Raw genomic sequence first — 21,317 nt, forward strand, 5'->3', positions numbered from 1 at the left:
GAAGAGTCATTCTTCAATGAATTAGCAATTTCATTGAGTTTTTTATTGTTTTTTCTTCTGATCGCTTTGATATCTTTGACAAAATTGCAGGTTGCAATAATAGTAACAATCTAAAAAGTATTTGTTTTTAATGTTTCACTCGTAACAAGGATTGCGCAAAATATTTATTCATTGTTGTTATTGACTGAAAATGTCTTCTTTAGAGTTAAAATACATTATGTTAAAAAATCATTTAGCAGTTGAAATTTATTTTCAGATGAGGAAACACATTTTTAATCAACCTCAATTTAACTTTTCTTTTCATGTTATATATTGATTATATTAATTATTGAAAAAAAAAACATACTTTGGACTTGAAAGATTATAAAATTTTACAAATGTTATACTTTTTCACGTAACTATTTTGAATATTTCGCATTTGACTGGTAAAAAAATCATAAATATCTAAAAGACTTATGGAAACTTCAGACTGGAAACCAAACATTTCAGACATTTTCTCAAATCTGATTCAATTTAAAAGAATGTTTGAAATATTTTCTCAAGCATTTAGCAAGAAACAATTTGTAAAAAATACAAATTTCCATAGCAATTTGTCCATAGCTATTTTAAGAAAATATTATCATAAAAACTGTTTTTTTCAATTATCAAAATTGGACTCTATCATTCGATACCCAAATTTAATGGGATAACTGGCATCTCATTAGAAAAGTATTTTGATTTTTTTTAAACAATTTCACAAAACCTAAAAATATCATGGGATACTCTTGGATAACTCGACATAAAAATCTAAAACCAAGTAGCTTGAATCTATTAGCTACACAATTTCAATCATTATTTTTACCGATTTAATCATATAAAATAATTTGAATTATATTCTAGCAAAAAACAAAATGATTCATTTGACAGAAGTTTGTCTAGTTTTGACTAAAGTTATAACATTTTCCCGGTTTGTCAGTTTAATTCCCGAGTTTTTCTCGGTTTTCCCCGAGATGGCTACCCTGGTTTATTTGTTTTCTTATTTTTCATATAAGCTTAAACCTTTTAGGTCGTAACAAAGTAGAAGGGTTGTACCATGTTGATCTTTTTGTGTTGACCAAATAGATTAACGAATGGTTTTATTTCTAAAGATTTAATTATTCTTGTTTTCTTACTTTTTGCTCAGCAAATGTAATCCGACTGGGCAATGCTTTGCTAGCAATTCTAATGAAAGGTAACCCTAACCACTTCCAAAAATGCTTCTTTCCTCTTATTATTACTCAACCATTACTTCCTCACTTTCATCCGAATTCCCCACCGTTCGCATGTAGCGCCAGAAACTAACAGTTCCCTACCGTGCCGCCTCTCCTCCGCAGACGATCGAAAGTAAAAGAAAATTTCGGAAACGTATAATCAGCCCAGCTCTCAGAACAAAACTCCCGCGAACCACGCGCCAGCCCCGAATCCCAAAACCAGAACGCATCGAACCATGCTGCCAGTCCGACCGCGGAACAACAACTACCGGGATCACGTTGCGGACTCTACACGCGCTAAAGGACGCACGGACACGTGAGGAGAGCTGAGCAACAAGAGAGACGCGGAGAGAGCGAGCGAGTTTGCGTGAAATTCGGCGGCCTATGCTGAGGAATCGACGGCGATGTTCCAGACTAGAGTTGGTGTCACCGCGGTGGCAGTTGTCCGCGAGCAGTGCAATGTGCCGGATCGTCTAAGCTGAAACACGGGAGAACGGCCTGGGACGGGAACCTGTTACCGAAGGGATTCTGAGGGAGAGGGATTCGTGAGTGAGTGAGGGTGTTGATGAGAATTTCGCTTTCGCGCGTGGATTGCAAGTCCTTTACGGTAACGGAAGGATATTCTGAAGAGAATCATCTGCGAGAAGAATCTGCCAAGAGTGTAAAAGGAGGGATGTGAGCGAAAAAAAGTTATTGAATTATCCGCATATCACTCTGGGGATGGTGTATAGTTAAAGTAAGTGTGGGGACCGCTAGGATACGCTTCCGGTGCGAGATGTCCTTGCGAGAGTAATAAGTTCGAAGCAGATGCTGCGAAATTGTAAAGTGTGCTGAAGTAGGAAATTTTTTGGTGAACGGAAGGGGAAATTGCGTTTTTCTTTCGCGTGATACCCGCAGGATATCTGTGTAAAGTGTGCAAAAGGATTCGCGTGTCACAAAGGATCCACTCACGGTTACGTGATACTGCTCTTACGGGGAAGAAACGAAGATTTCGTTAATTTACTTTCGCAGAAAGAAACCAAAGCCCAAGGATCGCAGCAGAGCAGTGTGTAAACATGATGATTGAGTTTGTACAATCAGCTTCATCAACGGAACACTCCGTCGTGGGAGTTGCACGACTTCCGGGAAAAGGTTACGCGCGAAACCGATGTCAGCTAGCGGTGTTTGTCGCAGCGTAATTCACGGAATCACTAGTCAATATCGGTGAAGATCAAACGGGGCTACAAGTTTTCCTAAAGTGGTTCATTAAAAAAGTTTTACGCGCGCGCTCTGTTCGTTACACGCGTAAGGAAGAGTAATTAGTTTAAGTTATTTATTGAATATTTAAATTATTTAAATTATTAATTACACTGTAAGAGCCAACCGAGAACCGTGACCATGGAAAAGAAGCTTACTGCGGCTTACCTGGTGGTCGTCCTATTGGTCACAGCGGGCAGTGTCGAGGGTGGCCGATTCGGACTGCTTGGCGGACAGGTGGCGCCCATAGGTAAGTGAAAGTGCTGTGGACCTTTTTTTCGCACAGAAGTTTTTTTTCGTCGGGCCGTGAATTATGGGAATATGCAAAAATCCGCCTCGGCTTATCAGCCCAAATTTATTCACTCTGGGCGGGATCTCTCGGTGCATAGTTTTTTGTTCGTTGTTTCGAGTTTCTGCAAGTGTGTGCGGGTGTGTAAAAAAGGATTCAAAGGATTCAGTCCCAAAAGAGATAACCTACCCCCGGCTGGTTTTTTGGAGTAGACAAATTGGATTTTTTTTTTTTCGTTGATGTGTGTGGTGAGGTTTTGTGGTTGCGAAAACAGGCTGGAGAGTAGTTTCAATTTGGGGTTTTGGGAGGACAAAAAAAAAAAGTGTGTGGAGGTGTGTGTAGGGTTGAGCTGCAGTACTTTGCTTGAACTAAAAGCTTACGGTACTGTACTGCCAATGTTCGCATAAATGTCCCATATGCAAAAACAGGAAGCTGAGAAAAATGCATTTGAAGTTTGTCCCACACATAAGACTACGTGTTAAATTTATGTGAAAAACAGGAAACAGGATTTCCTCCTGATTTCTTGAACAAAATACTGGATGTTGTAGGCTTTTCTGAAAGAGCACACGATTTTTAACAAAACTGCATCAATAACTCAAAAGTGATGAAAATGCATATGGGACATTTATGCCATCATGGGCAGTAAAGATGTATGAAGTTTGAGAGACTACATAAGAAGTCTAAGGAAACAAACTAGAAGAAAAAGCTGAGTTATACTTGCGATCCTTTAGAAAAGTTACAACGAATCATTTAAACAATGTTAAAATGTTGAAAAATTTACTTTTCGATACTAGTGCTAAAAAGTTCAACTTTTCAACACCCATTTCAGTACTGAAAAATAGAACTTTTCAGCACTGGTTTTGAAAGGTCCATTCGTTTTTTTTTTGTAGTGAAAAGCCAGTTTCGTCACGATAATGACAGGAAAACAAGTAGTTTCACGATGGAATTGCAAAATAGTAGTTTATGCAACAAGTTGCAAAAAGAGGATTTTTTCAGCACGAGTCATACATTGATCCAACGAGGTTCACCGAGTTGGATAAATACGACAAGTGTTGAAAAAATCTAGTTTTGCAACGAGTTCCATACAACGTTTTTTGCAATTCCGAAAAACACCCTTTGAACAGAATTATAGGAATTTGAAAATTTGATTTGAGTGGTCACTCTGGGTTCAGAACCCCACTTATCCACAAAATCCTAACACTAAACCTTATGAGTGGGACAAATTTACCTAGCGTTTTTCTTTCTGGTTATGCTTATCAAAAATTTAATCAAACAAAAAGTTTTGAAATATTGTGAAATCTCTTCAATAACTTAAAAATATATTTATTTGGAATAATTTGCAATAATTTTATACATCAATAATTGACTCGAACTAAATTTTTTTGTGCATAAAAAAGTGACCAAAAATGGGTTTTGAGTGATTTTTCAATAGTTCAACATAAATAAAAAAAGTGTGACTGCCTCATGAATATTGAGTTTTTTTTGTGTAAATAAGAATTTGAAAAAAGCTTATTATGCCCTATAAGAATAAAAAAATCCTCCGTTTTATTTGTAAGTCTTCCTTTTATTAAGAAATTAACGTTTTTTCAAGCAAAATGAAAATAAATATTGTATCTGTATTTTTAAACTGCTCATTTTTGAACTATAAAAATGGATTAAAATTGATACTCGAAAATGATGTGTGTATGGGAAAAATCGAAAAAAAAAACAATTTTGCGCTACAGGGTGCGCTACTTCAATCCAAATAATGTCAAAAGTGATATTCTCATTGAAATTTGAATGTTCTAAAGTATTAAGCGATTTCAAAAAGTGTATGTATGAAATACATTTGTTTCACTAATTTTAGGCTCGGGTATCAATTGATTTTGTCTTAACAAAATTCGCTTGAAATTATAAGCCATAGTATCAATATTTGAATGAAAAAAGAGTTTTAAAATGAATTTTACACAAGTCCAGTTGTTTTGCAATCATTAAATTTTGAAAATATCTAAGATTTGAAAAGCTTTTTACTTTCGCAAGAAAAACTTGTTGCGGTATTGTACACTAGAATTTCACAAAAAAATAAATATATCTTATTTGTTAACGAGTCCAAACATGCTAAATACGATTTTATCAGCAGGAAAATGTATTTCTAATTTTTTTAAGTTAACTTATAGTCACAACTTATAGTTTTTTTTTATAGTCACATAAATGTTTTCGAAATTTTTTGATAAATTAGATGATTAAGATGGGGCATAAACTTATAGTATTTGCAACGGCCTTAATTAAGAAAAAGAATCAAAATAAACTTTCTGATTAAAATCTGTCCAAAATCCCAATACACCACATGCCCAAAACTTTGCTTAGTTCCAACCTCCTTCCAAAGCTGCAATCGGATAGCAAATTGCGTGTTCAAAGTCAATCCAGCATATCCCGAAAGTAATCAGAGCATAAATCCTAACAATTTTGCTCAACGAAACCCAGCGGCAGGGAAGGTATTTGCCGATGGGCCTCCAAAAAGCTTTTTTAATTTATTTCCTTCCAGTTAAGGAATTTACTATAATCATGTATGGAGCACTCGTAGATATTTTACTAATGAACAACTTTGTAGAACATTGTTTTGTTTTAAACTGAATGCTATTGACATTAGAGCGTAAACAAAAATCCCCTCACCATCGCGAGTGAGGGACGCCGATGGTGGCATTTTTAGACATTGTTTACGCTCTAGTGTCAACAGCATTCACTTTAGAACAAAACAATGTTCTACAAAATTGTTCGTTTGTACAAAATCTACAATTGCTTCATACATCATTATAGTGAATTCTGTAACTGAAAGGTAATAAATCAAACGAGGGCTTCGCGATGGTTTTTTGCCCTTTGCCATCCCTGCCCAGCGGTGCCTGAATCCGAAAATCGTTTCCATTCAAACTACCCAATTTTTCAAGTCACCAAGTCATGATTGCACATCCCAGGCACTACTTTTTCGAATTGCATTTTATCCCAATAAATCCTCCGTTTCCTTTCGATTTCAAACTTCCGCTGGCTTCATTTTTTGTCTGCTATACGTTCAAACCTTCTTTGATTCATCCTTTGTCATTTTTCCCAAATTTTATGCTTTTCCCTCGGGACATCCCCCAATCAAAGATCAACAAAACTGGATCGAACAAAACTGAGTCAAAAAGTGAGTTTGGTCCTTCGGCGGGGTCCCAGACAGGGATGCCACATGATTTTTTAAAATGTCTGTGAAAAAGTCTGTGTATGTCTGTGCAATGGTCTAAAATTTAAATATATCAATTTACAGTCATAGAAATCCATTCAAAATTGTGTTTTTAAGCATTTGAAGACTAACGAAATAAGTTTCAATTTATATTTTTACAAAATATTAATTTAATGAAGTTTTTAAAAAGTCTGTGCACCTCAAAAAATGTCTGACACAAGCTCAAATGTCTGTGAAACACAGACAAATCTGTGTATCTGGCATCCCTGGTCCCAGATGTGTCTGCACCAGACAGCACACCAGAAGCACAAAAGTAATGCTGGGGAAGGAATATGCAAATTCCTGCCATGTTGTGAAAAACTTTATTCGTTCGGGTCAATTGAAAGTGCGTTCAAGCGGGACATTTTGGTTCAGACTGAATCGACGGTACCGTCGGTTGGTGAGTCCTCGGAACCTGTTTTGAACAAACATGATGGGGGTACAAAGTCACCCCCGCTGCTGGTGGACATCGTTGAGCTATGTGGATTCGAATTTTATATTCCGAACCCAAACTGTACGGTATCGATTTGGCGTTTATTTTGTTCTGGAATGAAGGCGCATATGGCGACGATTAAAATTTCAAGCACTTTTCACACACACACTGCGGAACTCAGTGCCGACGTCATCCAGGAGGGCACTAGAGGGTTGTTTAGTGTTTGAAATTTTGATACTTTTCGGGGGTTGTGCTTTGTGTTGAAAGTATGTTTGGCACGGCGCGCTAATTTGATGATTGACGGTGGAAGGCTTCGCTGCACTTTGTTCGATTGGCCAGATGCAGTAATGTTTGCGCTTTATGCATCATATAATTTATTACTGCCATCAAACATGTATCAACGATAGGGTTTGATTTATTACAGCTAAATTTGAATAATTTGCCGTTTTTTTTAAATTCATAAATCGATTTGTGAACTACTTCCTAAAAACCTTCCAACTCCAAGCGAAACTTGCTTGAGTTACCGTGGAGAATTTCCCGTATCCTCTTAAAAAAGTGGAACATTCAAAATTATCCCAATTATCAATTCCTAGGCAACTTGGACTTGGATAATCACCGCATAAACGAAATCCTGTATCCAGCGGTTCTCAACCTTTTCTTGGCTAGGTACCCCTTTTCTGTTACTTGAGCTGCAGGTACCCCTCGTGTTCATACATGAAATTTTTCGTTTGCATGAGTTTTTTTTACATTCCAATTTTGAAAATTAAATTTTCATTGACATTTCATATGTACATATATTTTTTTTAATTTTTATTTGGGAATTAAAATGTATGATGACGGACGAATTGTTTTTGAATTGAATTGAATTGAATTTATTCACTTTTTTTAAGGCAGGAAAAGCCACCAAAGCAGTGGCACCAAAACCTACTTCTTTTTGTAAACACATAATACAAACCATAAATACATGAGTAAAAGAGATATTTTTGAAACTGCCCAAATTATACATTTAAAAGATTTTCAAAATCTGTTTAAACATTCAGATTTAAAAATGCAATTTAATTCAATAGTACTTTTTTCAAGTCATTATAAAAAAAAATCAGTGCTATTGTATCTTTTTTCTTTTAATTCCCTAAGCAAAACATTTTGACCCAGGACGGTACAGAAATTTTAAGCAAATTCTAAGCACGAAAAGTGAAAATTTCAAATTTCAGACTAGGGACTCGTTATCGGGCTGTAGTGGACGAATTTGGATGCTTCAAATTGCAAGAGGTGTTTTTTTTGTCCTTTATCTGACCACCAGAAAATTTTCCTCTGGGGGTTAAACCGGTTCCGGTACAATCCGGATTGTTTAACGTATTTGTTCCGAAACAATATTTTTGGTCGAAAAATGTCAGTAAAAAAGATGAAATCAACATTTTATAAAAATAGTTGTTTATAAACTAATGTTTGATAAGTTTAACTTAAAAACTAAATTTTAACCAATTTTTAATATAAACTTACTAAACAAAGATATCAGAAGTTCATAGTTGTCAAAAACTGGATAGAGGCAAGGGTCCTGATTGTTCAAAATCAACCACTCCATAGGGGGATGGCGTCGCTATTTTTAGACCACATTTTCCACTTTTGCTCATCGAAACCGACTACTTTATCGACTTCATTTTGCTGGGCGAGATAGGACGCCGTCTATTTTTAGACGATGACTCAGCACTTTTACACTCTTGCGCTTAAAAAAACCAGGTGGCAGCACGATGTAACGCCACGTCCCTATTCGCGAGCACAAATAGCAGGCGACGCGATACTGCCCTGATGAATTCCTACTTTTTGTCACTTTCTCACCATTCGCTCCCGAACACTCTCGCTTCTACTCTCCTTCTCTCTCTGATCGTCTCAGTCTCCGAACGGCTCAGGCAGGCCGAACGTCACTGATCACTCTGAACTGAACACATTTTTTCTCTGATGCGCTGCGTTATACTCATTGATGTGGGTTGCCTAAAATCAATGTTATCAATTAAATTGTGCATTTATTTTGATTTCATAACATTATAGACACCATTCAAAGAAACTTCCACCAAGAAAAATCAAATTGATGGCAAACTGAGGGCGTGAAGACAAAAAGACTGCCGCGCTGGCATTTTGTGAGAATGGCTCTTCGCTGAGCATGGTAGTGTGTGAGTGTCGTCGAGCGACGGAGTAGGCAAAAATTTTCACGATGTATTTGTTCGCTGAGTGAACAGTTCGGGCCACTCGCTGGCTGCTTGCGAGTATCATTCGCTCATGAATGCTAGCGGGTTAGAATAGGCGACGACTGGATAGGCGATGAGTGAGTGGTTTCTGTTCATTGAACCGAAAATCAGGACCCTTAGATAGAGGTACTTGTATTTGACACAGAAACAAAATTTCATAAAAGAATTCACTTAAATCGATCAGATATTGCACTTTTATTAGTACGGACAATAATTTGACCGCTTTTTACATTTTTTTTAGTGCACTATTTTTGTAGTTTTCTAGAATAAGTTTTTTTTTCAAATCCATTGACAGGATCTTAAAGAGGACATTCTGCCGCGTCGATTGATGTATAAAACTTGATACCGTAAAACGGGGTGACTTTGATAGGTTTGCGATTTTTTCGCAAAATGAAGAGTACAATTAAAATACGTAAGGAATGGTTTAGAAACATACTGACCGTGGTAGAGAAGTGTTCAAAGTACCTCAAAAAGAACTTTTCATAAAATTTTGACAAGTTTGAAAAGTTAGTTAACCATAGTTAAGAAAATGTTGATGAAAGTAATTATTTTAAACTTCTCAAAGTGGCTTGATTTTCTCAATGAACATGATTTTTAATCGGAAAACGGAATGCATTTTCGGATTCTTTGGACAATTTTCCACTAGGAGAAGGTTAAAAAAGTTTGTAAATAATAAATAATATGTGTTTTTGAAACACAATTAAAAAATAAATCTCCAAATTAAAAGGCAATTTCAGTTGAACAAAATTCATGTAAAATGTGAAAACTTGTGATTCGTGCTTCGAATTCAGTATAAAATGCAATATAAATCGATAATTTTACAAACAAAACTAGTTTTAACAAATTTCAGGCAAAATTCCGACTTTTTAACAATTTTACCTATAATTTATATGTATTTTGCTAAAAAGCTTATACTCTTAGTTAACAAAATATAAAAATTGATTTTTTTTCTTAAAAACTGTATCAGCTACTTTAGTGATGGTACATTTAGCGTACAAATAAAGTTTGAACATCTTAAATATGATTTTAACAAGAAAAGCTATGACTATCAAAGTCACCCCGGAATTAAAACTAAGAATTTTGAACGTAACTATTTTTGTAAACATTATTGAAAAAACTTTTTTTCCGAAATAGTGCATGGACTTTGTGTGGTCTACCCCAGTACATGTTTTAAAAATAGTAATCTTGAGAAAAACCTTACCTGTTGGAAAATATTCTAAAAACAAATCGAAATCCTATCAAAGTCACCCCGGTTTACGGTACTTTAGTCGAATTTTATGTACTTTTCATCACAAAAAGTTTCCGTACGGGGAGGGTACGGACAAATATTTGACTCGAAGTTGACTTTATTATTTGACTCACTGTACATTTAAAAGATTATCTGTTTTGATTTCAGATTAAAAAATGCTATTTAATTTAATAATACTTTTTTTAATTATTATTATATTATATTTCATCTCTAAAAATCGAATGGTTGAAAAAATTCTTTACTGCTTTTTTTTGAACATTTTTTTATCCATTCTTTTGTTGCTGAGTACAGGTCACGAAAAAATATAAGAAGACTGTATTTTGTGTGACAATTTGAAGGAAAAGCCTTGATTTTTAAATTTAGAACTATATTCACTGTGTTGTTGTTTTCGTACCATTTGAAATGAGATCCATAATTTCCAAGATATAACAATCACAAAAAAATCCTAGTTTTAATTTTATGCAAAACTATAGAGCTAAAAAAGTAGAAATCCAGCTGCATAGGGACGGGGCGTTACATCGTGCTGCCACCTGGTTTTTTTAAGCGCAAGAGTGTAAAAGTGCTGAGTCATCGTCTAAAAATAGACGGCGTCCTATCTCGCCCAGCAAAATGAAGTCGATAAAGTAGTCGGTTTCGATGAGAAAAAGTGGAAAACGTGGTCTAAAAATAGCGACGCCATCCCCCTATGTATCAGGGCGGTAAAATAAATGTTGCATTATTTTATGCAATTTTATGTAATTTTACACCCTGAAATATGTAGCCCATCAGTATGGGAAACCTACTTGACCGAATTGTCATGCATATATATGCGTTTATCCTTTAGCTTTTCATCGGTCTGATGGCCAAGTGGGCTAAGGCGCCAGTCCTTACTATTGGTGTTGGGTTTGAATCTCGGCGGTTGCAACTAATTTTTTGTGTTTGCAAATATTGTACATGCAGTGTGTAGTATTATGTGTTTATTTTGACAAAGGTGATGTGCATGCTTTTGCATGCGATTTTACCATCGGATTTTTGCTGTGTAATATTTGAGCAAAGAAAGGTCGAATTTACAATATTCAAAATATGAAACATATTTGTATGTTTTAAATATTACTGCGGGCGTCAATAATTAGAGTTCTCGCGCGGTGATACGACCGCAAGATAATGGTCGCATGACAGCCGCATGACAACCGCAGAACAAATTTTTGGCTGTTGTCAAAGGTTGCCTTGATTTTTCAGCTGACTTTTTGGAAAATATTCAAAACAAACCAAGTTGACAGCCAAATCAACGCAAAATTTCAGTTCAACTGTCTGATTTTTACACTGCGGTAGTTAGGCGGCAATAATCTCCTGTCACTCACAGCGAAGGAGAAACTTGATTTTATCTCGCAATAAGCAATAAATGGCAGCTGGCAAAAAAAAAGCAAAGCAATCCACTTTAACGACCCCCGGGTCTTTTGTGGTCTCTGTTGCAAGTTTCTGCTCATTTCTAGACGTCCGAAGGTTATGTGTGGTGAGTCACCCAGTGGCAGCAGGCACAATTTACAAATTTGAAACGAATGTTTGTAGAAAAAAATATTCTAAAACCGTACACTTTATTTCAATTTCTTAACAAGTGCAAATTATTTTTTTATTACTCAATATGTTTTGAACCTTTTTTGATTGGTCAAAAACAATTCGCCCGTAATTCACTGCACTTTAAATATGGTATTATTTTTTTGCTTCATATCTGTTTGTAATTTTTTTTCTCTCAAATATTATGTTTAAATGTCCACCATTACGGAGTTTGTCTCCCGGTACCCCCTTAGAGTGCTCGTGGTACCCCTAGGGGTACATGTACCCCAGGTTGAGAACCGCTGCTGTATGCAATCCGCTGAAATACACAGCAAAAAATCCGATGGTAAAATCGCATGCAAAAGCATGCACATCACCTTCGTCAAAATAAACACTTAATATTACACACTACATGTACAATTTTTGCAAACACAAAAAAAAAAGTTGCAGCCGATGGGATTCAAACCCAGCACCAACAGTAAGGACTGGCGCCTAAGCCCACTCGACCGTCAGACCGATGAAAAGCTGTATGGATAAACGCATATATGAGCTTGACATTTCGGTCAAGTAGGTTTCCCATACTGATGGGCTACATATTTCAAGGTGTAATATTACACAGAATTTCATAAAATAATGCAAAATTTATTTTACACCCAGGCCTTTTACACGCAGCTGGATTACTACTTTATTTGCTGTGTACACGTCTCCAAGCGAAGCAAAATTTGATTTTATTTGTGATCATTTTTAAAAATATGATTTTGGAATGTTTGTATTTAGGCTGTTCAAATATTTATTGTTAAATTTAATTTAGGTTTCAATATGCCAAAACTTTATTTGGTTTGTTTGATTTTGACGTTTTATATGTTTGAAGAAATCTCTGCTTAATTGTAGTTTCGATAAATTTGTGTTTCTTGTCTTTTGATTCCTGAGCAAACGTTCTTCTTGCAATCTGACTTTTCTTCCAAACTTTCCAACACAATTCAAAGTGCATTCAAACAGCACTAATTCAAACACATCTGGACACACCGTTTTTGCACCGTATCGTGTTCCGCCCAGTGTCAACTTGGGTCCAACCCGCACTTGTTATAAACTATTTTGGCCCGGTTTCTTGTGTCCGGCAGAATAGTACAAATTCAACCCCATAAATCACCGTGCCAAAGTTAGTAACTGGGCCAAAAAGTAACACCAGAGCGACAAAAAAAAAAAAGAAAAACTCGAAACCATGCACTCATTTCTTGGCTTCAAGTAGTACGTCTCGTGAGGAAGCCCTAGTCAAACGGCACTGAACATGATCCGGATTTTTTTTTGCTGTTGTTGCTGGCGCTTGTAGAAAGAAAATCTGCACACAAAAAAGGGAGGAAATTTGAACGAATCTTTCGTTATCGATCGCATCGAAACCACCCGAGCTTAATTCTTTATCCTATCTTATCACGTATACATTTCTTTCTGGATTCTTTTTTGTTGGCCTCGGTCCTTTTTCACTAAAAGTCGTCTTTTCTTCTCCCTCTTTCATGGCATCTTACTCTCGGATTCTCCGGCTGGCTGACTGGCATCACTTTGTGCAACTCATGCTGGGAAAACGTGCTTCAACCGTGGAAAACTTTGCGCCAACCAAACCAAACCAACTATTCTGCCGTTGGATGCTGCCCGCCCCCACACAGAGGTCATAGAGGAGTGGGGCTGTTACGACACGGAAATTCGGCTAACGTGCGGAAACCTCGAGTCCAGGGTAGCGATACTGGAGGCCAAATTCACACCTCGGTGCGCCGACGAACGCGCCGAGGACTGTGTGCACGTGGACGAAATCAGGTGAGTTTCTCTTGGAATTTTCTTAGGGGAATGTGGTCTACTTTGAGTAGTCTAAAATTAATTTTGGTATCTTCGCAAAGTCACATATCCAGAGTTTTTTTTTGAAAAGGACCAATAAACTATTGTCTTTTATATGTTTATAGGACCTAATCAAAAAAAAGTCGAGATATTGTTTCTGCAAATATGTAATCAATATACAAAATAATTTACTTTCCAAAACAGGTAGTCTCCCGCTTTCCGAACCTCTCTATATTTGCCAAGATACTTGCCACACAGTTTGTCGGGCTTGGAATTTTCCACAACATTATCAGCTTCCTGGCTCTGTATTATACTAACATATAGCTGCCGGAAAGGATAGCAGAGTGCTAAATTTTCGTGATATCAGCCAGATCAGACCGAGCGCATTCCTTAACACGTAGCGCTGTGTGGCAGATCCTGTTTTTTTTGTGTATCCTTTTTGGGTTATTGAAGTATGACGTGACAGCTTTTCGGAAATTGCATAATGTTGCGAGCAGCGAAAAAAGTGACGGAAACATGTCGTGGCGTTGTAACGAATCAATTTACATCTTTTTAGAGTAATTCGATCCCGAGTGTGATGGGATGTGTCGAAGGCATGATCTGGAAATTTGAAAAGATTTTTTTTCGCGTTTCATGTTGTTTGTCAATAAAATAATGTGTGCTATATTTCGATGTAATAAGAATCGGTTTATATACTGGAATGTATATTTGAATTATATAAGAATTATATTTAAAAAAATACTGTTTGCTTTAAATAATCGCAGAAAATCAGGAAAAGATTTATTTTTTTTGCACAAACGTTTGAAGACTTTAGATCTTTTGAATCCTCAATACCCCAGGAACAAATTCCTTACTGGTAGAAAAACACTGTACTATAGACAGTAAATTTTAAGAAATGGATGAAAAACATGCCCTTTAAAAAAATCATCAGAATCAAGTTAATGTATATTCAATTTTTTTGGATATGTTACATAAAACATCCTGAAAAAAATATTATCAGCTTCCTTCAAATCAGCAAACAAAGTATTTATTTAATCTGTAAGTGTATTTAGTTAACTACAAAATGTCTTAGTATTTTTATTTAAAGCCAAACTAATCACCTTTCTTTAGAAACATGACGAGCTAAAATTGGTTACGGAAATATGATTTTTTGTAAAAGTGTGGTTTTGCGAAAATGGTTAAAAAACGCATTTTAAGACCACTATTTCGGATAGGATCACCCTAATCGCCAAACCAAAAAGGACGGGTCTAATTGTTCTGGTCAAAGAACTCCCATGCCAAATCGGAACTCTTTTAAGGGATTCTGCTGGTTTGACGTGGAATCGCTGAATATATAAGTTATATTTCTTATTTTTTTTGAAGAACTTTACCGTCATCTGGGGTTGACAGTTAGTTTAGCCAGGTTCTTGCAATATATTTTGATATTTTTCATTGATTTTGTTTAGAACATATACAGATCAACTAAATTAGTACATCGATTTCCTGATTTAAAGCAATAACTAACAGTTAAATTTTATGACAGTTTTAATGCTTTAAAAACTGCTGTCCCTATTCAGACTAGACTAGTCCCGATTCGCCTCAGTTGACGGTACTCTAAGTGTTTCCAATAATGATAAAATTTATCATGAAAAAATAAAAATGAAGGCTAAGTTGTAGGATTTTGAAAAGATTAAAAAAAGGATGATTTACATAAACATCGAAAATCGAATTTCCAATCGACAGATCATTAAATATAGCATTTTTTTTTAGAGCAATGAGATAAATTTTGTTGTTTATTTCTATGTATGTGTTGTTCAATTCAGTTTTTTTTAACTAAGTCTGGTACAAATTTTATTTAAAGTTTTTGTAACCCCTTTTTCAAAGTCGGACTGAAAAATCAGGGGCAAAAATATATTTCCAGAAAACTTAAAAATGTCAATGAAAATTAAGGTGCAATTTGTTGAAATCAATTGAAAATGCATTACCCCTGCGTTTAGAATCATTTTTAGCATGTTTGGGTTTATTAAAAAACGTTCTTATTTTTTGAAAATTTTAGATGCACAGTACTGCAATTTTTTTTGCTAAAGTATTTGTTTTTGTCAAATTTGACCGACAACTGAATTAATGTAATAGTAGTTTATGCAACAAGTTGCAAAAAGAAGATTTTTTCAGCACGAGTTGTACATTTATCCAACGAGGTTTATCGAGTTGGATAAATACGACAACATTTTTTGCAATTCCGAAAAACGCTTCTTTAATGGAATTTTATGTCAAACATTCATGTGTTTAGTAAATTCATCGTTCGAAGCAAAAAAAATATTGAAAAATGTATCTTTTCGGTACTTGTGTTGAAAAGTTCAACATTTCAGCACCCATTTCAATGCTGAAAAGTAGAACTTTTCAGCACTGTTATTGAAAGGTATTAATTTTCCATTCTGTTATTTTTGGTAGGGAAAAGTAGGCCGTTTCGTTTCTCCAGAAGGACAGGAAAAGTTGACAGCTTCACAGTGGAATTGCAAAAAATGCATTTTAAAACACTTTTTTTTCTTATTTAAATGTTTAGACAATGGCTTGCTATTTAAATTTTCATATTCTTTTTTTTTATTTTTTGACCCCTCCCCTCGACCCAGGCCAGAGTCGAGGGGCTAAAACTTTAAAAAATATTTGCATCAGCCTAATCAATAAGACAATTTTTTCAATATTCCATCATGTGGGGGTGAATCTGTACAATCTTAAATTTAATGTACAATTAATTGATATTGATTTTTGTTGAAAAAGATATAGAAAAAACCCGATTTAATCCCACCTGGGGTGAGAAAGAGCCTTTCTTACTAAAGAATATAACAATGGTAGAACTTCTTTCAATTAATAACATCGACTATGTTTATTTATAACGTCAGCACAAAAGAAAGTCTTATGATGAAAGCAAAGTATTATGATGATATTATGAGTATTATGAATAATATGATTTCCAAAAGAAATAAAAAAACGCAAATTTCACCAAAAGAATGTTTTTAATCGTACAATATGTTTGTACGTTTCTAATCAAACAAGCGTTTATGACAAACGCGATCATAGCAAGCTTCCCAACAACGCACACCGAGGTTTTGGTTTTCTAGTTTCGGTACGAGCCCTTTTGTGTGACTGTGTTGGTGTTTTGGTTCATCGTACCAGCGCACCAAGCCAAGCAAAACCGAGGTACGGTGCATGGAAGCTAGCCATTCAGCTTCTACGAAATTGACAGAGTCAGAGATAGCTATTTTTAACAACCGCACCACTACACACTCAATCGCAAGAACCTTAGGAAGAAAGCCATTGGAGTCGCCAGCATTGAACACTTTGAAAACGATATAAACGATGAAAAGCTTAGAAAGCTCCTATTGGAATCCAATGAACCCTGTTAAATAAACTTACGAAATTACGAAACTGAAGTCTACATTTAGGCGATTTTAGGAGGGCACGGGAAACAAAATGATTGTAGCCGGATGAATGTTCTATGTCACAAAGTTTTTTGCATAAACATTGGACAGTTATACAAAAACGGACAGGGCAAAAGAAACCGAAAAGCTACGATATCTTACATATTGAAGGAAACATCGGTAGACAAGCTACTACAAAATGAGTATAAGTCGAGCCAAAATATATGCGCCAGCATTCTCGCGCCAGTATTCGAAGCTCAACTTGAGCGTCGAAAATCGATGCAGTGTGATTTTTTGACGATTTTTCCGATTAAAATTCATGCTGAATTGACATATTTACGAAGATGGAAATGACGTCCTGGCTTAAAGTAAAACCTATACCTTTCTTTAGTAAGAAAGGCAAAAAGTAAATCGTTCTAAAAATTGATCGGGATTGCCGATCGATGTCGAATTTGTTTCAGATGCTCACTCATGGTCTGTACTATGAATGTAGCAAGAAATTTTGAATAAAATCAGAAATGAAAAATGTTGGCGAAGGTCACCAGGTGGGCTTTTACCTTTTTTTTTGGGATTTTTTTTCTTATGGTAGGTCAATCAAACGGCTCTAGCTCCAGAACCATATTATGAATCTGGATGAAAATTTGGGAGGTTGTAGGGCTCGAAAAATGCATTTTTTGAGATAAATAAAAGATAAGAAAATGAAAAAATTTGACCATATTTTAATTTGAAAACTGTGTATTTTGTTGAAAAGTCTGGCCGCATCCGAAAACAGATGGATATTTCGAAATTTGCGCGGCAACTCGCCCAGGTTCAGCACACTAGCTTTCATCTGCATTTAGAAGAATCGAAATCGGATATATGGGAGCTGAGAACGGCGCGACATAAAATTTTGCAAAATTTTACCACATACGAACATCACTCGACCTCCACGGAATTTATTTTCTCAAAATTCGAGGGTTGGAGATAGACGAGTTCTGTCAAGGTGAATCGATAGAGCGTCGAAAATCGATGCAGTGTGATTTTTTGACGATTTTTCCGATTAAAATTCATGCTGAATCGACATATTTACGAAGATGGAAATGACGTCCTGGCTTAAAGTAAAACCTATACCTTTCTTTAGTAAGAAAGGCAAAAAGAAATAAATCAGTATATTGATTTAAAATTTTAATCTCGCAGGTGCTCTAAAACTTCTATCCGTATTTAGACTGTAGTCCTGATTCACCCCGGTTGAAGATACACACAAAGAAGTAACAATATGAAGAAACTAAGTTGAAAAATTCGAAAAATAGTAAAGTCAAATTCCACAGAAAGCAATCAGGAAGCAACCAGTTGTAGGCTACACATATTATCAGAGTGGAAACATTAACGTGTATAATCTTCATTATCGTGTATGCCACGTTAGGTGACAACTTGGTGGTACCATACGCAAAACAACTGACACAGAAAGTTTTCCCTGTTCCGGCGGCGGAAATGTTGCGCCCAGGCTCAAGGAAAATTTCCGTGTCATTATTCCGCTCTGGTGCACAATTTCATTCCCCAGTATAGCGAGAGAAAGTTCGCCATTTCCTCTCGCCAACAACACAATCCCCACAATTTCACCAACTTAATGAGTCAGAAAGTGTATCTTGCCTTCTGCCGGCAAAAGCATAAACTCATTCATTAGCTTAACTTAACAGCCTGACATCGCCGGAAGGACATCCCAAGGCCCTCTTCTGTTGCCCTCATACCTACTAGCAAACATACATAGTAGTGGCCCATTAGGGCGACGTTATTGGAGGAAGGAACAAAAATGGTGCATGAAACTGACAGTGCACGCGGAATGTCCTGACAGCCGCCCAAGGCAAGGAGGGGATTTTGGGTGGGGTAATAAAAGTTCAACCTCGACCTCGGCGTTCAACGCCACGGACGACCTTGAACTTGTTAGGTCATGCTCATGTTTATTCGATATTTTTCCGGAGGTGACGCGGCAAAGGTGCTTCTTAGCCGAAAACACCTCGGAATGAGGGAAGTGGACCAATAATAGAACTGATTAACTAAATAAGAGGTTGTTATGGAAATCAATGGTAGCTAATTAATGTGTAGCCCCAAATCGGAATCACTGGATTTTCCCAAGTGGCTGAAAGTAATTAGATCCAACATAAATCACAACACCCTAATGATATTTTTCTTCTCATTCTTGTGGAAAAGCAAGGTGCTATTTTCGCGTTGGGAAGAAAAATTAGGTTTTTCGTTCACCATAGTCTTCTTCTTCTTCCTCTTAAAAACGTGTTATTTGTAGCTTCTTGGGTTCAGTAGTGGGGCCACAACCCGAGCACATCAGGATTATCGATGACAAATCGATCCCCATCAATTCCACCTTAATGAAATTTGTCACGATCGGTGTTTGTTCGGTTTGAAATAACCTCGCTGGTTAAGATGGCAACACGGAAGGGAGCGGAAATGTTGATGGATGGATGATTGTTACGGTGGAATGGAATTAGATAAAGATTTTTTTTAGATTGGTGATGAAGAATAAATATTTATTTTCGAAAATAAATAAAAAATTGCATGCAAATGATTCTCGAGCGACTTATCCCAAAAGTCCAGTCAACAGCGTCGGAAGTCCGGTCAAAGTTCCTGTAACGGTTCCGAGCAGACCAGTCAGCACACCGCTCAGCTGAGTGAGCAGCGCTTCCACCTGGGTCGTCAGCGATGAAGCAACGGTGTTCAGATTGGAAGTCGCCGCGGTCAGCTGGTTGATCAGAGTCGTCGAAGCACCGGTTCCGGCCGAGATGACCGAGTTGAGCTGGGTGTTGGCAGTGTTCAGGGCAGTCTGCACTCCGGCGGCAACGGTGCTCAGCCCGCTGGTGAGGGTCGTGGGAAGAGCGGTCAATCCGTTGCTAACGATGCTGTTCAGCGTTGACTGAAGGCCTGTAACAGTCGACTGGAGCTGGGTCAGTGCCGAAGCGGCGGCTGCGGTCAAGGCATTGTTTGCCAAAGCGGTTTGGATCTGCGTCAACAGGTTGGTGATGGTTGTCTGCAGTGACGATGTCACGCTTTGCAGAGTCGACAAGGCCGTTGACAATTGGGGAGCAGGAGATGCTGTGGTGGCCTGTATGGATAGATTAAAAATTGATTTGAAAAAGGACCTACTAAACTTTTATTTTCGTAAAGTACTTACCGCCAACAGGCAGGCACAGAATGCAACAACAAGGAAGGCTTTCATCTTGGAGGAGGCTGTTCAGTGACTTCGAAGCGAGAACTGATACCTTTCGACTATCTGGGTTAAGGTATTTATAGGAAAGTTTAAATTTTCAGGAGTTGCGCAAGCATTGTCTGTTCGCTAGTATTTTCTTCAGTACAATTGAACTGTCTGTTAACTTCATATTGCACGTGGCTTCAGTTGTTTACGACTGGATTGGATGTTCTAGAAGCGCGGTGAGATGAAACATACTCTTGAAGGTGATTGCAATTTGTGGAAAGCCACACATGTTTTTAAAAGTTATAATGTCCTATTGATATCAATTTTTGTTTTCAGGGACTTCTTAAAAAATAATTTTTCTGTTCGAATCATGTATTGCTTGTCGGATTTATTGCAGCTTTAGAATACCACTATCTTGTTATTTTACCTTTAATTGAAGTTAATTAAAGAATTAACATAATAAAAAAGTTGCTCAGACCAATCCAACAAAATGCATTGAAATAAGTATTATTCGCGTTTTCTTTAAAGAATCAGTGAAATGACCTTCATCATCAAATATTTTTAGTAATCTCAATTAGGATTTGATTTGATAATAACCTACAACACGATTCAGATGTAGAGAGGTTGAAGGTTTCATTCCATTTTTTAAAGGAATAAATGAAATTCGCTCTTTGAAAATTTCATGTTCAATTTTTGACCACAATGCAGTTTTAATGAACCACCCTATTTAGGTAAATGTGCAATTGAAAAAAATGGCTAGTGGTTCCAATTATCCCTATAGATCTACAAATCATGGTACAAATATTTAATTTTTAGTTTTAGTCGGTAAATAATCCCTTTGTGAATATCTACCTTTTAAACATTTATTTTTACTACGTATGGACTATTGAAAGGTATGACCTTTGGTGTCGACTTGAATCTAAATATTGTTTGACCTTCTACTTATCCTTATTAAAGAAATTTTATTGATTTGCGTTATTTTTTTTTAAATTCGTTATTTTACTTTTCTAGCCACTTTTCGATTTTCTGTTCATTATATCGACGTCGTCGTGCTATCTTGTCGCACCCGCCATTTCGACGTTCCGAGAAAATCGCGTTTTAATGTTTGACCTTGAATAAACGGAAACTAGAGCACGCAATGTAAACAATAACAAACACGTTTTGTTTGGCTGACCATTCTGTACATTGTCTCGAAGTTTGGTTGAAGTTGGTTGCTGGAGTCCCGAGTTATAATTACAAATGTTTACGATAGTCTAACTTGTACGTGCGTCAAACGCGTTCTAACCTGAAATCCCTTTGGCCAATTGTCACACTTACATCAATTTTCAAGGAGTGACAAGATAGAACGACAAGATTGAAACTTCTTTCATATGAAGAGCGACAACAATGCACGGAGTTTTTCGGTTTTTATTGAATATCTCAGGATTGAAATCGAATTTTGGGGATCTGTGAAGGTCAAAAGGT

The 21,317-nt window shown here is 36.5% G+C and overlaps 1 protein-coding gene across 1 annotated transcript in view; it reads left to right on the forward strand.

Annotated features, from left to right (window-relative positions):
* The first annotated feature begins 1,647 nt into the window (after nt 1-1,647).
* LOC6037005 overlaps nt 1,648-21,317 on the forward strand; it is a 195,965-nt gene continuing 176,295 nt past the window's right edge. Inside the window, 2 exon segments of the mRNA XM_038256426.1 lie at nt 1,648-2,715; nt 13,109-13,256. Of these exon segments, the coding sequence (XP_038112354.1) occupies nt 2,607-2,715; nt 13,109-13,256 (257 nt within the window). The 5' untranslated portion in view covers nt 1,648-2,606.

The sequence above is a fragment of the Culex quinquefasciatus genome, chromosome 2, assembly GCF_015732765.1.
Source record: "Culex quinquefasciatus strain JHB chromosome 2, VPISU_Cqui_1.0_pri_paternal, whole genome shotgun sequence".
NCBI classification, from domain to species: Eukaryota; Metazoa; Arthropoda; class Insecta; order Diptera; family Culicidae; genus Culex; species Culex quinquefasciatus.